Below are 19,993 nucleotides of genomic sequence, written 5' to 3' on the forward strand. Positions count from 1 at the left end.
TCAATGTACCTATGAAACAAAAGGCTAATACAAACAGAAATGCAGGAAAAAGTCTTTCTACTTGCTCATTCGCAAATGAATTGCAATTGTCAGGCAAATCAATAAATCTTTTGGATATCAAGAAAAATAAGGATCCCAGCCCCTTCCCCCGAGATTCTTTATGTAAAAGGTGGCACAATAATTATGTAGGTGGATTATGATCTATAGGCAACTGCACTGACTATTAACATCTAAAAGTGACATTTCCTTTTCAGACAAATTTAAAATGAGCTGCAAAGATGCATTTTGCAGTCAACTTGCTTGTAAAAAAAATAAATCAGGCATGCTCTTATAATTGTACTGTATGCATTTTCCAGCTCAGACTCTGGTTCTACCTCCTCTCCCAAGTCAATTACTGTGGGTAGAGCTGGCCTAATTTTTTAAATGCATAGCACATTTGCCTAAAGATGCATTTTATGAAACAGTGCCACTGAAACAATCCAGTCAGATCTGGCAAAAAATAATGATCAGGGAATGAGGGCAAGAAAGGGAGGGGAAAAAAAAAAACCACCCAAAAAACAACCAAACATTGAAATGTTTATTCTAACAGCTTGAAAATTAGCTTTTTGACTTTTTAAGACAGTTTTTTTGTTAGACAAGGAAATCTTAAGAAGGATTAGAGTTAGATAACTGAAATCTAAACCAAAATAAGAAAGCCCTTTTGAAAGAAGTGAAACATTTTGAGTTAACCAGGATGAATTTATAGTTTTCATTTCATTAATTAATTTTTTAAATGTTGGCACTTTGTAAATGAGGTGGATTTTTTTTCAGTTCAGGCACAAAAATGAAAAATTAACCACACAACTTTGGGTTGGGAAAATCTGCAGGTAAAGTATCCATTACCTGGTGAAAAAATGTTTTTCCTTCCCCTTGAAAAATGTTCATGTGCTCAAGATTTATAAGAATATATCATATCTTTGGGAGAGCTGAGGATGTTATTGGAAGTATGAATGAATGCTGTAATGTTGGTTTTAGTAGGTAGTCTTTTGACCTCTGTTGGTTCCTGCCGTCATTATGACGAAGCTTAAATAAACACAACTAAAATGAAGGAATAACTCTTTGACAGCTGTCATAGAAGAGAAACTTCCATTTTAGAGTGTTACAGGAGGACCTCTGCACCCTGGTCAGCCATAATACATCAGCCCCACACCTAAGACCAGCTCTCAGAGGGGATGGAAAGAGTTTGAAAAACTGAAACAGAGCACTGAATTCAGCTTTGTCTTCCATGAATCAAACCTGACTATCACAAGGAAAGAATATGCATATATATTCAATAGAAAAAAAAGAAAAATAGCCAGGGATATGAGTATTGCAGTGGGGGGGTCCCTCTTACTATCTCCATCCCTTCACAGTCTTGCCTTCTGGCTCTGAACCTGTTTTAGGCTCCTGAACTGCAGTGGGGAGTTCAGCACCAAGCACCACTCAGGCATAGCCTGTGGCAGAGCCCTGTTTCTTGTGGTGCGCTGGGCTGACAAAGCCAGGCAACCTCAGAGCCAGCTCCAGGCACTTTGCTGTGAGCTGTTCTGCTTTGTGTGGATGTGCAGTCAGTCAGAGGGGGAAGAAGAAAAGGGTTTTGTTTTGTCCTTTTCTTTGAACAAATGCGTGTGCATCATACAAAGCTTAGGAATTCCTACAGGATCAGACCTCCTCTGATGTCTTCAAGAAATTTAACTGAAAGGCTCTGACATGAAAACCTGTAACTTTATAGAAAATGACAGCTGATGGCTGGGAAGCCCGGAGGCTGGGTAAATAATGGCCATGGGGAGGCTGTGCTGGGAGGAATATTGCTACGTATGGTTTCATCTCAAAAGCCATTTTTTTTCATGTGGGAGGAGATAAAAGAAAAAAATAACCCCATGTTATATCTGTTGCTCAGATCACCTAATGCAATGATGAAAGGTGTTGCAGTGATGACAGTTGTATGTAAACTCCTGTGAATACAATATAATAGAATCTAAAATAGAGACAATACAAACACTTGCTGAGTTTTATCCACTAATATTTGTGTGGAAAGAAAGAATATAAATGAAATTTTGTAATGATATTCATTTCCATAAGCTCTAAAAGGCTACAAATGGAACACTAGCAAAAAACATAACAAAATGAAACAGAACAAAAAAACCACCCTGCAAAAATCACTGACTTAAACCTTCCACAAACATCACTGGACTTGTGAATTTAGTGCTTAATTAAATTAATTTGATTTTTTTCTACTTCCATGTGAAAGCCACTAGTTAACAGGAGGCTGACAAGCATTTTCTCTGTTTGTATCAGGTGCTGAAACTAATCTGAACTTGAGAAGCAGGGAAGATCCAAATACATCAGATACTGGATCAGAAACGCAGGATAAAAATGCAAATAACCATGGAACTCAGTCATCTAATCCACTGTCCAGTTTGGTGACTGCTGAAAATGGAAATTCAGTATCAAATGGTAAGCAGTTTTTAATCCCAAAGCTCTTCTAACATAAAATTGCTGAAATGTTTGCTTGAATGAGCTTTTTAAGATATACTCAGGCTGGAATCTTCTGAGTTGTGAAATATCTGTGTTTCTGAAACTGGCTTAACTTGGTATGTGTGAACTGATAAGCCCCTCTCCAATAAAAGCTGAATGTGAAGAAAGTAAAACAGCTTGTGTTGAGGAATTTGTAATTAGTTCAGCTCCAAGTCTATAAGCAGCCTAAGGCATGGAGGACTTAGATTTGAGATTCTGATCCTATAATCAATATAAATGGGATAGAAAATGGAAAATCGGGATCTCCCTTTGTTATAGGTGTCTTACTAGTGAATGATAAATTGTTTATCATTGCAATACAAAATGGTGCAAGAGTAGTGACAGAAAGAATGAAATCTTTCAAGGTCTTATAAGCATAAATCCTAAGGAAATAACACTCCTGTGAGTTCAGATTTTTAACAAAAAATTAAACTTTTTCATTTTTTATAACATATTGCTCTTCTTTTTTAGTTTATTTTTAGCATTAGGAGTAACTAATGTAACACTTTTCTACAGCTCTGTACTATCAAACTATGACTTTTCCACCACAAATCTTCCATGCTTATCAGAGTTCTTAGTCTGAAAGAAAGAGCATTTGCCATTTCTTGCACAAACACACAGAGTAATTAGAAAGCCTGTAATAACCTTTGGCATCATAATGCTGAAAGTTGTGATCCTACATCATCCAAAACAACAGATCCTTTTGTGGGAGACTCTCAAAACACTGCAGGTAAAAGTTACTGAAATTTGTTGTCATTTTCAGCTAGCACCTAATAGGATATAGAGAAATGTTTAATCATTAATTGAAAACTTTGAATTTGCTAACTATAGTAAGTGACTGAGGTGACCTAACTCTTGGTTAGCAAAGGGGAGATATTACCCAGCTATCTGACAGTTCTGTATGCCCAGTGGAGTGTGTTGTAGAGGTGCTTACTCTGGGTAACCCAAGTGAAAATTAGAGTAGTTATTACACAGATAAGACATGCACTTTGCACTGTGCTCTTCGTGCAGCTCTTGGCACTTTACTGTCCCTTGAAGGAAGCCTCCCTGGTTATTCCTCTTCATTTACATCTGAAGTCCACTGCTTGTGTATGAGATCCATGTGAATGGACTCCTATATAGTTTATGCAGATTGGCATCAGAGTAACTGTAAGAGCCTGTCTGTTTTACCAAAACCCCCATGCATTATTCAGGTAACGGGATTAGTCCTGTCTAATTCCAACTGTCAAGAAGGCAGCCATTCTTCTGCCTGAACAGGTCACCTGTGGGCTGCAGTCTGCTACACAGCCTCTTGAAACTTTCTACCAGATCTAAGCTCATCAGGCAAGAAGCCATGGAATGGGAGAGGTATCATAGCAGACCTGACATCATAACCTGACAGCGAAGAGGCATGTCACCATGACACAGGCTACATGCTACTGAGAACAGAGCCCTACATCTCGCCTTTCCTGGTGATGCCTGTTTCACAGGCATATATCTGCCATATATCATCTACATATATGTCTGCCAGTGTATCAAGTGGAGCTGATCAGTAAATGCAGCCTGTGTGTGAATGCAGAAACATGAAGGTTTGAGGATTGATGAATGACCATGGTTGCAAAGACCCAGAGACTCTGTGGTGGTGGTGTTTTTTTCAAATATGGATGTTGGAGGCCAGGAGGTGCAGAGTCTCTAGTTGCATGGTAGCAGAGCCTATGAGACTGGAGGTTCTCTGGAGCCACAGAACCACGTCTATAGGTCCAGTGATTTAGGTCTCAATATTTGAGATGCAATTTATTTATCCGTAGGATTCCAAGAGGAGTGTCTGAGAATAGGGAAGAAATGGGGAACAGAAAGTACAGGAAGAAGGTCAGAGATTCGGTGGGGGATCTTCCTTTGAAGCTATATAGAAAAGGCATTACAGGGAATAAGTGGGTGAAGGATTGAGTTTCTAGTTGGAATGCCTAGGACAAGGCTGCATTCTTGATTATGTGGAAAAACAGCATGTGTTTTTGGTTTTTTTTTCACTTCTACAGTTAGAGGTTATTGATTGACTCATATTCCTTACTGTCATTTTCACCACCACATATAATTGCAGCAATAATGTATAGCAAGCATGATTTTGCCAAAAAAATACCAGATTAGACTTACTTTTGGTAACCTGAGAATAGTTGCAGGAAAGCTGAATCCAAATGTTGTAGTTTGTGCTCAGACTGAACCCCTTATTAACTTAGGTTTTTGTAATTCTGCCCCTGGCCCTGCTAAACTGATGATTTCAACCTTGGGCTGAATTAAGCAAGGTCTTATTCAATGCACAGCTGTGGTATCCTAATATTTACTTAGGTGTACATAAAGGAAAGCTCTTGGAATGTAATCAACTACTTCATTTATCTTTCCAAACTCTACCAAGCCTTTGCTTGCCATGTCTGTGACAATGCGCTGTTGCTGTACATGGAAACTTTACTTATTTGATAAGACCTCTTATCAAACTGCTTTTTACAGAAATAAACATAAAGTCATTGATAACTTGATTCTTATTCAAGGCTGTCATGGATGGTAGATCCTAAAATGTATTAATATAGTGTAAAAGCAATAACTTTTTCATAACATGTGGCCTGGCCTAGGAAAGTATTTTTATTCATTTCTGGTGTTTTAAAATTGTGCAAATATTTTACATTCTACCTTTTATTTGAATTAAATGAATAACACCTTCCCACCCCAGCCAGCAATAAGCCTCACTCTAAGATCACTGTGCAGAGGTGTTTGTTTCTCTTGACTACAGAGGGAGACTACCTGGCTCGTTTACACTGGACGACTGCTTGTTACACAGCTAAATTTTGGGCAGCTAATTCCCACATCAAGAGTGTACAATAAGTACAAGAATTACAAAAAAAAAGTTCTGTACTGAGGAGATGAAGTTTTAAGTCCTGGACCTAATATTGACTTCCTGTATGACAGAGATATTATTTGAGAGCAGACCACAGGCTTGGTTTTTGTTCCCTTTGCATTATTTCTGCGATGAAAAGGAGTCAGGGAAACAGGATCCAGGGATTTCCACATTGCAGAAGGAATCCCTGGCCAGTGTATAGATAATGTGTTATTTGTAGACTCTTCCTTGCTCCTTCTTGTAAACCAGCATGCTATGATGCTATTCATACTTAGTAAACAATAATCGTTCCAGTTTCAGTGAGCATGGAAATAGTAAATATCCAGGCAAATGTGTAACTTCATGTCAAGGTCTTTTGAATCTTATACTGAAATCAGCCAATGCAGAAATCTCAGGTTATAAATGAGTATTCTTCCGTTTTAGGTTTACCAGAGGAAAATGAATATTCCAGACTGTCTGCCAGCACTACGGCAGGGTCATCAATTCAAAGACACAGGGAGAGCCACACTAGCCAGGTAAATATTTAATTGACGGTTTCTAGAATCAGTTAAAAGAATCATAGTAGCTGCATGTTGAAAGCTATCTTGATTCAAATTTGGGTGTTGGCATTGAAAAATGCAGATTTCTTTTACAGGTTTGTATTGAGCTAAGGACAATAATCAATTTACTGTTAACTGTTTTTTGCCAGAAGAGTGATCATCCTGAAAGGTTCTCATAGTAGAGTTCAAAGTTCATGAAACATACTGTTGCTGTTTGTGAGGATGCTGTTTTTAGGCAGGAAATATGTCTCTTCACCCTGAGAGGACAAAGATGTTATCTGTCTCAAGATATTAATTCATACCAGAAATAGTTGCACGATAATGAACCTCACAGGAATAAATGCATAATTATGTCATCCTTTTGTATACAAAAGCAACGAAGACTTTAAAAATAGTCTTTACAATTTTTATGTAAATATCAATAATTAATAAAATCAAAATATCTATCAATTAAAACAGCAATAAGTACTAATGTAGTTTGAAGCTTGCACCGGTTCTCTTAAAATTTCTATTTAGTTAATGTAATTTTAAAATTACAACATACAATTAAGTTTGATGGGCATTAAGTGAACAAAAAGGAATAAAATTTGTCATAATATATTCTCTTAATTCTTTTCTTCAGCATTTTATATATAATATGAACCACTTTACTTTCAAAGTAGCCAATTCAAGCATGAAGGCATTCAAAAATTTTATTATTGTATTATGTTATTTCACTTAAATGGCATTAGTGTATTCTCCTGTTGTCATTATGTCTTCAGTCCACTTTTCTAAAAAGGTAGTCCCAAGCAATTTTTTTTTATTTGAGATGACTCTAAGAAGTTTACAGTAAAGCTAAATATTGCCCAAAGAGGAAACAAATTGGAGCTGAGATGCCTTTTCACAACAGAAACCTGTCATTAAATAATTGTACAATTTCCAAACTATTTTACCAGAAGGTAGGGAAAAGTGCCTTATCACATTTAAAAGCTACTTGTTCTCTGTAGGGGATAGCTGACATTTCTTAACAACAAAATACTGGTCCTAATCAAGTTAAACAAATATTTGGTCATTGACTCCAGAAGGAGTAAGATTCAACCTTCACAATTATGCTCAGTCTTAATGTAACTTTGAAAAACAATAGATTTCAACTCAGTAAATTTGTGAGCAAACTAGTACAAAAGTTTTCACTTTTTGTTTTTCTTCCCTGCTGTCAAAAGCACGTAACTACAGCGCCTGTTCTGAGTTGAAAGATTGTGCCAAGACAGCACTCAGCACTACACTTAATCTCTTCAGACACATAAGTAAGGCCAGCCAGAGTTGCCCTGGCATACATAGAAACTTATCCAGCTTGCACACAGTAACAAATTTTTTTCCATCACCATACCTCTCAGACTCTCAAAAATGGATTTTGGCTGTGTTGTGAAAAAGTACTTACAGGTCTGCTGTCTCCAGATCAGTATACTGGATGAGGATATGGGATTATGAAGATGACTAGAGGCAGTGTATTCAGTTGGCTCTATTACATTTTTAATGATGAACCAAATACTTACTAGGTATGAGAATGGCCAAAGAGCCCTTTCTAGCAAATGAAAGGGCTGACACTGCTGCAGTTTTAAACCTCACACAGTGAGATGCTTTTGTCCTGAAGCACCTTACAACTCTGTTGCTAATCAGCTTGCCTAGGATCATGTTTAAATTACTAAATCAGTGCAGTACAAGGAGAGTTAGATGAACTTGGTATAGGGGAACCATTATCTTCTTCTTATCTTTGCAGATAGAAACTGTGAAGTTCGTAATAAGTACTAATTAGTAATTTAAGAATTTTTAGAATATGTAGTAATTTAAATGTTTTATTTTAGAAGCAAGTTGTTAACCATTTACAAACTTATATTTTTTATTTTTTCCAAAAGTACTTGCCAAAACCTGAATACAATTTCATTTTAGTATTTTGAAATGCCACTTTTCAGTAAATAGTTGTTTTGCCAAAATATTTCACAGATTTTTAAAATAGATTACATGCAATCCACTCAGAATTACATGCAGAGACAATCCTTAAATGCAATCTCAGAAAGAACTGCGACAAGTTTAGGAAGAAATCTGCATTTCTGTGATTTTTGATACAATTGGTTTAATGAATAAACATCTTCCAAAATGGTGTTGCCAAAAGAAAAAGAAAAAAACCTTCTTTCCATAAAAAGAAAAAAAAATATCTTAAAAAAGTCTGTGCTCACAGGGCTGAGAATTCTTACTGTGAAAAGCTTTCCTCACCATTTCCAAAACATGGCATATATTTGAAAATGATTGGGTTTAATTACAGTTGACATTTCTTAGCATGCTGCTAGTGACTCTAACAGCATACAAACCTATTGTAAAAGTCTTTGCCAGGCTTCAGTGCAGTAACCTTATCACTTTAAGTAATTCTTGCACAGATGTATGAAATAGGACATATTATTTCACAGATCTGTAAAGGTACTGATTGACTAATTGCTGCAAAGAGACAAACTTAGACTGGGTCCTTGGATTTCTTGGCAGACACTGTCACTTTAGCTAAAGGAAACTGGTCCATTAGCTTTCAGGGGCTTCAGTATTTATGGGGTTTTTTTAATATCTCCCTGCTAGTTCTTTGCTGAAGTGACAGGAAATATTTTCATTTTTGTCACAGGATCTCAAGGCTCATATACATTCAACTAAAGTTTAGGCACTGTGGCTTACAGTACCATCATGTTGTCACATCAGGTGCTAATTACTTGCATCACTGCCTGATTGCAGTCCTGCACACTGCAAACCTACACATCAGAGATAAATTCTTCAGCTCGATATCTGTCAAATGCAGCAGAAGGATCAATCTTTTAACAAACACTTTTGAAAGTAATTTTGAAAATAATTTCAAAATATCCTGCAGATGTGAACTCAGAGTCTTAACTGATCATCTCTAAAGTGAAGTCTGCTGAAATAAAAAGAAAAAAAAATCACTGTTGGCCATAAATGTTAATTTTCCCGGGCAGTGGTTACTTAAAGAGCAATTTTTACAAAATGAAAAAGGACAAAAATTAGAAAAAAAAAGTTGTTAAAATACTCATTGGAAAGTTATGGAATAAAATTCTTCTTTCTTCTGTTAGAAAAAGCAGAGGAATATTGAAATTAAAGTTTAATTTTTGTCTCATCAGACATGAAAGAAGATACATCAAAAGAAATATGTCTTGCATGTCAAAAGAACAACAAACTATGGCGGGTTTAAACTAATACCTTTTCCTTCATATTGTTTTCTGACTGTACAGTTGTAGATTTCCAAGCGTTTATACCTAAGGTTTCAAATAATACCACATAAAAATATAAAGAACTTAACATCTGATATAACTCTGTAGCATCATCTTCAGCCTCTATTAAGATAAAAATTGAACCACAAGACTTCCAAATAAACCTGAATCTGTAGTCTTGAATTTTCATACCATAATTTCCTTCCAGAGGCAAAAAAAACTCTCCAAAGAGAAAGACATGTTTCTTCTGGTCATCTGTGCCATAATCTTGCTTAGGAAATTTTGTTATGACTAAGAGTCTTTTCAGTCATACTCCAGGAAGTTATCCTAAAGGACAGTGGAAGCACCACAAACGTTGAAATTGCTTAGCAGGGTTTAAAACCCAAAACCTCCTCTAAAATAAAAAAAGCTTTATAAAATATTACTTCTGTGGTCTTTTTCTTTTTACCACCTAAGGAGTCTTTCGGCTGTGCCTTTTGCAATCGGATATGTCTATCTCATATTGGCCTCATTAGCCGCCAGAGAGCTCGTAACAAACGTGGATAGAGCCTTCCTAAACCTTCATTCGCAAAGCCCAGCCATGATGGTCTTTTTCTTTTACACATTTCTCAGTTCCTTAGCCAGTCCAGTGGGCTCTCTACTCCAGACTGTATTTAGTGCTTCCTCTGTTCTCAATAGCTGCTATGAGTGTCTGTGTTTAAAAGATAGAGCATAAAAACCATTGAAATATATAAATTCTTTCGAGTGTCAGCAACAGCAGCAAGGTGAAATAGAGTCAATTAAAGTAAGCTTATATATTTGGCACCTCACACAAAAGCTAAGTAGCCCTGTCATCATCTTTTTCACAGATCCAGGACTGTATATTTTTTTTTTTTTGCTTTTACTGTTGGTAAAAATATTTTAAAGTTGTTATTAGCATTCTCTATGAAGTGGGAAGTGGTGTAAGAAAGATATAGTGGAATGAAGAGAAACAGGCCAGCTGAAAGATACTTTTTTTCTTATGTGGGCGGCAAGAAGCAACATGGTCTGCCTGTAACAGGATGAGATGGACAACCTGGAGATAATGAACAGATGGGAAGTGAGGGGCAGATGAAAGACTAGAGTGATAATAAGCATGTGTGTGGGGCGGGAGTGGGGAGTAAACCAGGCACTAGATAAAGGATGATTCAGATAAGTAAGGTTGGAAGAAGGATAAAATTACAGAGAGAGAAGACAAATAAGAAAATGGAATAAAGTATTTAGAAAGAGGAAAAAAAGAAGAGCCAGAAAGAAGGAACAGACTCAGAGAAGTGGAAAAAAACAGCTAAAAGGAAGATAAGAAAAAACAGGAGGGAAAGAGCACAGGGTGATGGACTAAAAAGAGGGAGGGACTAAGAAGAAAAAAAGTAGGTCTATGTGATGTTACAGATATGATATTCGTCTTCATACACATATCAATATGATCTTTTATATTCCATAAAATACAAATAACTGTAAATAATTGCCTACATCTATAGAGTTGCATTCTATGCAAATTGAGTCGTAACCATAGTCTCCTGAAGTTTCAGCTATTCTAGAAGAAAAGTAGAAAATTTCCTGTGGAAAGATGCAAATTCTCTTTTACGGTTTGGCTTTGAATGGTTGAATATTGGCTTATTTGTAATCAGATGATGTCACATGCATTCAGCATCCTATGGAAATGCTCCCAGAACAAGACACAAATAAACAAGCAGCTTGCCACCCTAGTATGTTAAGTAATATCAGACATACAACCCACCCTGGTGTAAGATTTTGGTTACCCACTTCTGAAACATGTTTTATCTGTCATGTGTTCAAAGAGGTGAGATAAAAAATGATAGTTATTTTTTCACATGTGGTTATATTAAAAAATCTGCAGTTTTATCTCTTCTATTTTGTTTAAAACCCATGGTGCAGGTTGGCAGATTGCAGTAATATAGGAGCCAACATCTGACGAAGTCAAATTGGAAATGTCTTTTCATATTCGTGAAGTATGTATTTATTGTTTCATTATGGCTTAAGCCATAGCTCTTATTTCATGAAATCTCATTGCTTTCAGCAGTCTCTTCCTTCAGAAAGAGCTGCATATTCATTATAGTTTCAAGGGCCTTCTTTGTTCCTGCATGATTTTGTATTTGTTGCCAATCATTTCTTTTGTTGACTGTTCAAAAGTTTAAAAAAGTGAATAGTCAAGAATGCAGCGTATTGCTATCCCCCATCCATTACCACAGTTCTAAACACTGGGCTCTAACATTCATTATTTTTGTCTGTCATGTTTGCCTATTAGCTGGAAGTAGTCTTTGATCATCTTTGAAGCAAAAAGTGGCAATCAAACAAGGCTGGTATAATAAAAAGATCACTAACACCTTTGTAAACACATAACATGCAAGAGAGGACATAGAATATAGTTATCATTGATCTGAGTCAGTATATCCTCCTGAATTGTGTTTTGTCTATTGTTTTGACAGTAATGCCAAAGAATTCTCTTTGTAATGTCACATACAAAAATCAGGTCTTATTACGTTTTTATTTTTAGAAGACTTACAGTCAAAAACATGTGCTTTGCAGATTAAATGCTATGAAGTAATGCACAGTGTAAATTCATCAGTAAGTACAATATCCTGTGTTTCTATATAAAGGGCTTTTGGGGGGCCAATGCCCCTCTCCTAAGCAAGTATGTCCTAAATCTGACCACTGTAACCTCCACAGGTGAAAGCACAGATTCTCCTCTTTGAACCAGTGGCTGTCACAGCCAGCTCCCGACGCATTTGAGGCCCCTTTTCTGTCTCCAGTGCTTTGTCCTCATTGCATTTGTCCCTGCTAGATGAGATTGTTGAAGAGAAGGGAACAAAACCTCCTGAGTATCCCTGTGCCCTCCCTAAGCTCAGGTGTTTGGCTAAAGGGTATAGTTATTCCTCTTGGGCTGCTACAATGGCCAATGGGTCACCTTAAAAGGCTTCTTCAGATTTGAGTTCAAGGGAAATGTGGTCCACCATTCCACCACTGACAGCACCTGTGGAGAATGACTGCATTTCTGACTTTAAGTGGCCAGTGTGAGTGAGAATAAATTAATTTCTCTGCCCTTCATTCTCTTGCTGTCACACACTGCTGCATGCATGCAGATCAGAGACCGCTAACAGACCATAAATTGTGACATTTTCCTCTAGTGTTGTATGACCATAACTGTAGGGGTTTTATACTAGAAAGGATGATACCCAGCAAGAGCAAATAGGAGCTGATGATTGTTTTTGTACTTGCTTTGAAAGCATTGTGGCCAACCTAGTCTATCTGGTCAAATAAAACGTCTCCATTAATACCATAAAGCAGCAGTGATCAATTAAGTAGCAATATGACTTCATTTGTCAGATATGTTTTGTTAGATTACGTGCAAAGTGGTATCAGCATTGTGAGGTCAGTTGTTCTGAAGACCTCTATGATAAATGATTTGTTTTCAGAACTCATCTTGAGAAAGGCACAGTTGCTGTCCTGAACATAATCTCGTTCTCAAGCATCAGAGGCAAATTAGGAGGATGCTCAAAATGTTTTGAAGAGCATTGTATAATCAGTTTATCTGGAGATAAATATTATCTTAGAGAAAGAAAATTATGTATTTCAATATTTGTTGATGTTTTAGTCATCTGAGAATGCGTCACTTTGCAGTTGATATCAGAAAGCTAGATTTGAAGGAAACTTGCCTCCCCCCAAAAATAAATTAAAACCCATAAGATCCAAATAGCAAGTAAAATGCCCCCCTGTTTTGAATGTATAGACTTGTCCAACTCTATTCCTAGCTCAGGTAATCAATGTGTGATGTGTACTGTTATATATTATTGAGCATTGCCTACCTTGTGCTAATATTTTCTGCCAGATTACATGTTACAGTTGTACTCAGGATTTGTGTGCTGATTTTATTTTGCAAAGATACAATATCTTTGTTTGATTGCTGAGATACTTCCAGTCTGTATGGAAGATTATTAGCCTAATTCATTGATAATATTGTGGTCCCAGGCGTGTTACTGCTTCACCAAGAGAAAGGTACAAAAGTGCAGGAGACCAAGTCCTACCTTTGCAACTAAAATGTATTACTGCAAGAAATAATAATTAAAAAACCCACCCCAAACCAAAAAACCACTTCCAACTGCCACAAAAAAAAAGGGGGGGAATCACAAGAATATGACAGAAAATCAGACAACTTCCACCAGAAATCAAATTGCAGTCAGATGAAGAATATAAAATCTTCTACCTGAAGCACACCAAATGTGTGTGTAGCCAAGGAGTCTCTTTCTGATAAAAACAAGAAGGCACTGCTACATAGGGCAGACATAGAGATGTGAGATGAGGTATCTCTTTTGGAAGTGTGATCTCTCAGTTACCAGTGGTCTGTGAGGATGGGCTTCTAGAGGCAGAGTTCATTTTGTAGTGAATTTTTTTGGGAAGTCCTGTCAGAAAGCAAAAGCGAGGCAAACAGTGGAATTAGTTTTTTAGGATGAAGCTTGAGAGTTTTCAAAATACCATGTGATAGCAGAGGGCTGGACTGGGCAATCAAAGATATTTGTGCCTGCATGGCCTCCGACACCAGAATCTCCTGGTTACAGGATCACTCCAAAACTGATATTTGGAAGAAAATTGAAACTTCATTGAAAAAAATAAGAACACACACAAAAAAACCCCCAAAAAAATCCCAAAACAAAACAAACAAAACCAAAAAACCAACCAAAACAAAACAAACAAACCCCTCCCTAAAACAAACTCCAACACAAAACAAACAAAACCCCCAACAGATAGCTGTAAATTGCTTGTCAAAAGGGAAAGCATTTCTTCCTGAATCATCCCTTTTTAGTTTTATTTTAAATATAAAATTAATCTTGAGATTACCCTCAACCAACAGTTATAATTTCCTGTGATCTGTCATCTGTATAACATCTGTTAAAGGAAGTTTATTTTTTGATGCTTTTAATGGAATAAGAAATTTTAACTGAAGGAGAAAAAATATTTTCTTGTCTATAACAGGGCAAATGCAGTATATTTTCAGTTATGGATCTCATGTTTAATTCTATTTATGCTAGCATACCTCCTCCAGAGTAATTCCAGATTTGCACCAGAGAGAGTACTTGTTTTCTTTGCCATTTTCTCATTTCCAATAAACCCATTTGCCATCCATTTGTAGAATTTTATTTTTGAAGATAATGAAGTTGCTCCAACACAAAGAAAAATCATTAGCAGTTTAAAAGAACAGTTAACTAAAATATTGTTTCATATCACATATCAAGTTATTACACCCACTGGTCTTCTATTGCAAAAAAAGTACCTGTCCCAACACTCACAAGACAATCACATGAATCAGTTTGGATCCCAGTGGTATGTTTGTATTTGAAGATTTTTTATTGGAATCTTGAAGCACATAAATTCATTTATCATAGCTACTCTCTACTCCCTGCTGGAGTCTTACACGGCTAATACAGGTTTCCCAATCAAACACAAATTTACATATTGATTTGATTTATGTTGAATGCTTGCCTAGGCTTCTTAACACACCCTTGGCTTACTGTGTGCTTTCCCCTCATATATTGAAATTAATATTTTGTTGGTAAATATGCGCTAACAGGGTTTTTTTTCCTTTTTTTCCTTGTTCAAGAACTGGTAGAAAAGCAACCTTTTCCTGATTTTGGCTTTTCTTGTTACGTAGAAAAAAATGAAACACGTCTGTTGGAACCTGAAGTGATAGAATTTTTGAGAGGTTGCAATGTGCCTGTCCTCTAGTTTGCAAAAAAAGATGTGACATGCATGATGTTTGGAAACAGTCAGTGTAGGGGCTTATCAGATTAAAATAAATAAATAAATAAATAGATAGATAAATAAGCCATTAAATGAATTAGAAATTTTGGGAGGGAGTTGCATGCAGATTGAATCAAAATGTGTTGCTCTTGCTAATAATCACATGCAGTAAGAATTATTTCCAGAATTACTGAATGAAATTTTGTCTTTAATTTTGAAATGAGAGGTGAGAACATCCTTACTGCTATTGTCTTTAAAACTAGTCATCCCACTGGAGACCCACTGGGGTTTGTGACCTGCTTTTGAGGGCTGTAATAAAGATAACTGTAAGTCATCTATTGGCTGAAATCCATTTGGTTTTAATTTTAGGCAGCCTACAAACTGAGAGAGATTATAAACATGGGTTTTGTCAAGGCAGTTTCATTTCTGAAATAATTATGATAATTTGTCTTCAAGATTTTACATTTATTGCATCATTCACTTCAGATCCTGATCAAATTTTGGAAAGGTAAAAAATCATTGCTCTTCTGGACACAGCCTCCCCATGGATTCTGTGATGTGACCTCAACTTTACTAACTAATGGAAGAGAAACATTAATGATGTAATAATTAATTGTGAACATCTACCGTCACTTACTTTAAAGCACCAACATTGACAAACCTATTGAAGAAAATAACTGGCATTATTTCTGCAAAGGGAAAATATGAACTCGCTGCATAATGCAAATGTCTCAGGAGCACAGATTTATATGCTATGTATGTCCTTAAACTGTGTTGTGATTTTAAAAGAATCTACCAATGCAAATTAATAAATCTCTGTTGGCAAACTGCTTAATGAGCCCTGTAGTCACAGCTTGATGATTAAGACTGTTGCAATTGACACACAGACAATATAAGTTCTTTGTTACTTCTGAACTTTATAAAATATCCTCTATAAAGTTATAGCATTTGATCTTTTAATGCAGAATGAATTTTCTGAGATTCTAGAGCCAAATCTTTAAATAATTCAAAGTTAATTTTAAATGGGCCTGTTAATAATTTTATCTGGCATACTTTTTGTCACAAATGATTTAAAATGTGAAACCTTCAACTTTCTATAATTAAAAACTCTCTGAATTTTTTAACTAACCTATGAAATAGACAGTAATTAAAATACTTTATTGACTTACCTTATAGCAACTCATCTTGAGTGGAAGACAAAGTTGAAATCCAGTATGTCCGCTTTAGGCCATAAAATGAAATCTAGGCAGAAGTTAGAAGGTTAAATCCAGAAGGCAATTCAAGGGCTCATTCTCTAATGACTATGCAATACTCAAATATGTATAACTCCGTAGGCAAAATCAAGCTCTAAGACTTTCACAGTTGCCAGCATGCAACAGAGTGATCTGTCTCCAATGTTTTTTCTGCTCTAAAACCACAAGGGACTCACTGAAGGATTTACTTTAGCGTAATAATTGGACATGGACAGCACAAAGCAGAGGAGCAGAAGTCCTCCTGCCCTGCACTCAGAGTCCACCTCTTGTAGCTGCAGTGTCCTCTCAGCATGAGAATTTGGTCTCTCTCTTCCTTAACCTGAGAGAAGTGTGATGGATTGGCCCTGGATGGACACCAGGTGCCCACCAAGCTGCTCCATCACAGAATCACAGAATGGGTAAGGTTGGAAAGGACCACAGTGGGGCTCCCTGCTCAAGCAGAATCATCCTAGAGCACATGGCACAGGATTGTGTCCAGTTCTTGAAGGTCTCCAGTGAGGGAGACTCCACAACCTGTCTTGACAATGGTGCATGGTCACCTGCACAGTAAAGAAGTTCTTCCTCATATTCAGATGGAACTTCCTGTGCAACTGACCATTGCCTCTTGTCCTAGTGGTTGGCACCACTGAGAAGAATCTTCTTAGCTCCCCCCTTTAGATATTTATAAACATTAATGATGTCCTCTCTCAGTCATCTTTTCTCAAGGCTGAATGGGCCCAACTCCTTCAATCTTTCCGCATAAGAAAGGTGCTCCAGCCCCCCCAGACATCCTCACTGCCCTCTGCTGGATGTGCTCCAGGAGCCTTTTTTCTCTGCTGAGGACCCCAGAACTGGACACAGCAGTCCAGATGAAGCCTCAACAAGGCTGGATAGAGGGGCAAGATCACCTCCTTTGACCTGCTGGCAATGCTCTTCCTAATCCACCCCCGGATTTCATTAGCCTTCTTGGTCACAAGGGCACACTGCTGGCTCATGGACAGCTTGTTGTCCACCCGGACTCCCACGTTCTTCTCCAAAGAGCTACCTTTCAGCAGATCAACCCCCAACCTGTACTGGTGCAGAGGGTTATTTCTCTTCAGGTGCAAGACCCTGCATTTGCCCTTGTTGAGTTTCAGAAGGTTCTTCTCTGCCCATCTCTCCAACCTGTCAAGGTCCCTCTGAAGGGCCGCACAACCCTCTGAGCTATCAGCCACTCCTCCCAATTTTGTGTCATCAGCAAACTTGCTGAGGAGGCATCTGTCCCTTCATCCAAGTCACTGATGAACAAGTTAAACAATATTGGGCCCAGTATAGAACCCTGGGGAACACTACTGGTGACAGACCTCCTACTAGATTCTGTGCCACTGTCACTCCCCTCTTCAACGGGACAGGGGGAGAAAATAAGATGGAGAATTAATTCATGGGTGGCAATTTACTAAAGCACAAGCGAAAGTTGTGTACGCACAAGCAAAGGGGGAAAAAAAAAAGAAATATTTTGCTCTCTACTTCTGACCAGCAAGCAATGTCCAGCCACTTCCTAGAAAGCAGGGCTTCAGCAAACATAGAGGTTGCTCCGAAAGGCAAACATTGTAAATAATGAATGTCCCCCCTTCCACCTCCTTTCTCTTATGTGTGCAGGCATCATATGATATGGAATATCCCTTCAGTCAGTTTGGGTCAGCTGTCTCAGTTGTGTCCTCTCCCAAGATCTTGCACGCCCCCAGCCTGCTGCTGAGGTGGGAATGCTGGAGAGACAGTGCTGATGTGTGCCAATGCTGCTCAGCAGTAGCCAAACCACTGGTGTGTTATCAGCTCCTTTCTAGCTACCAACACAGTGAGGAAAATAATCGTCATCTCAGCTAGACCCAATATAAAAAAGTCAAATCCACATCTTCTAATTTCTCAATATATTCTAACCTGTAGAAGATAAGCCCTTCCTTGCATTTCCTGGTGGAACTGAGTCATTGGTGTTCTGTCACCAGCTAAAATCCCTAATGCTAAGAGGAGACCAATTGCTTCTGCAGCCTGAGAATTTGTGCTGTGAGGTGGGAGTAAGGATTCCTGAAGTCTCCTTCCTGGGCTGCTCATTGCAAATGTATTTCGTTCATCTTGCCATATTTTGCAATGGAAAATATGGATCTTGTTAAACTGCTTCAAGTCATTGCAGTTTCCAATGAATAGCTGTGGTAACACCACATGCTCTTCTTTTGTGTGTGACTGTCTTTGACACTTCAGCTTTTCTTGTTTGCTCAGTAAGAACATTGAATGCCAAACACAGGGATGGTATTTCCACCAAATGGCAGGACTGTTATATGCCAGTATTCAAGTGCTGTATGTTTCTGTGGGTCTAGCCCAAATGTGGTGTTGACCATGTCTGATTGACCCTTCATTCACCCTTCACAAAATACCTGTTCAGGATATAGGATAATAATGAAGAAACACAGCTTGCTGGTTTATGTTGTGCTTCATGTAAAATTATTCAGCAAACCTTTTCTATAATGAATATTTATAATAGATCTGTAGCTTGTCACAGGTCTAATCATAAATGGAAAAGAGAAAGATATAATGTTATTCAAATAGGTCTAATTAAATTAATTGTTTCATTTAGAGCTGTGCCACTTCTTGTGCATTTTCCCCATTTCATTTCAACTGCAGTTTCATCGTATGTCCTTCATCCAGGTTGAAGCTAGTTTTCCAGCTTACTTACCAGATTAGTTTCATAATGAATAAAGGTTTGAGATACTTTTCCATCCCTCTTTCAAAAAAAGGCAATAAAGGATGTGCATATATACTTGTGAATGGGACCAACATTTGTCCACTGTACAATGTAAAATGAGCTCTATAGCAAAACTGCTGACCCAACATTAATTTACAGCTTGCATAAGCCCCGTCAGTATAATAAAGCTTCTTCAGTGCCTATAAGCTATAAATAGGATGCATTTGTCAATTGCCTTGCCCAGGCAAAATGTACTCACTTTTCACCCTGCACCTGTGTGCCTTTATGTTCTTTAGAATAGCAGTGGCACTGTCTGTTTTCGAATACATTATCCACCTCTCAAACTAAAAATTCTTCTGTACTTCATTAAAGTTATGCTATCAAACTTTTGTCACCTAAGCACATCCAATAACAAAGTTTCAAAATATCTATTTTTGTAATAAGTGTGCTTATCTGCCAGTGGTCAGGCATGTCTTTGATTACTTACTTGTCTCTGAAACTCGTATGAAACTTTTGCCATGACAGTCTAACAAAGCTTGTCTTTTATACATTACAGCACCTCTCAGAGAAGCATGCCTAGTGCAGGTTCATGAAATGCCTAAAATGTAGAAACAAATAAGGTGTCTAAATTGGGAAGAATGAATTCTAATCTATGTGTTTTCTAAACTGGATTATGCCAATAATTTAAACCCACAAAAAACTACAGAAATTGGCCAGAGTAAGCCATGGTGCCTTACAAACTATATAGCTGTTCTAAAGGATAAAGCCCCCTGACCTGTCTTTCTTGATAAATTGTTTACAAGTGCAAACTTTTAATTTGCCTTCTTTTATAGCCCACTGGAAGAAAAAAAAAAAAGTAATGTGTTTTGTTACACAAGAAGTCTGTGATATACCTCTAGCAATATCTGTGGAATATTTAATTTTCCTTCGAGTTGCTAAGATGCTCTGTTGCCTCTTATGTAAATATAAAAGCCAAAAAGATTTTGATTTCACACAGATATGCAATTGAGATACACTTAAATGAACGCTTTCAAACACTTCCAATTTTTCTTCTTTTTTTCTTAAAAATGCAGAATTTAAAACTGTATTTGAAATTA

General features: G+C 37.3%; 1 protein-coding gene and 1 long non-coding RNA gene across 6 annotated transcripts in view; one reads left to right on the forward strand and one right to left on the reverse strand.

Annotated features, from left to right (window-relative positions):
* Nucleotides 1-19,993, forward strand: part of MYO16 (myosin XVI) — a 363,225-nt gene that overhangs the window by 331,903 nt on the left and 11,329 nt on the right. For all 4 annotated transcript variants that reach the window (XM_032679459.1, XM_032679458.1, XM_032679457.1 and 1 more), the window contains exons 33-34: nucleotides 2,314-2,472; nucleotides 5,822-5,913. In XM_032679459.1, the coding sequence (XP_032535350.1) occupies nucleotides 2,314-2,472; nucleotides 5,822-5,913 (251 nt within the window). The remainder of the gene's footprint in view (nucleotides 1-2,313; nucleotides 2,473-5,821; nucleotides 5,914-19,993) is intronic.
* LOC116782637 lies at nucleotides 2,229-3,848 on the reverse strand. Of its 2 annotated transcripts, XR_004355289.1 has the most exons (4): nucleotides 3,795-3,848; nucleotides 3,521-3,646; nucleotides 3,178-3,256; nucleotides 2,229-2,445 (listed from the first exon to the last, which is right to left on the reverse strand). It is a non-coding gene; the product is annotated as an uncharacterized LOC116782637 (long non-coding RNA). The 2 variants fall into 2 exon arrangements; XR_004355290.1 differs by lacking the exon at nucleotides 3,178-3,256.

The sequence above is a fragment of the Chiroxiphia lanceolata genome, chromosome 2 (assembly GCF_009829145.1).
Source record: "Chiroxiphia lanceolata isolate bChiLan1 chromosome 2, bChiLan1.pri, whole genome shotgun sequence".
Lineage (NCBI taxonomy): Eukaryota > Metazoa > Chordata > Aves > Passeriformes > Pipridae > Chiroxiphia > Chiroxiphia lanceolata.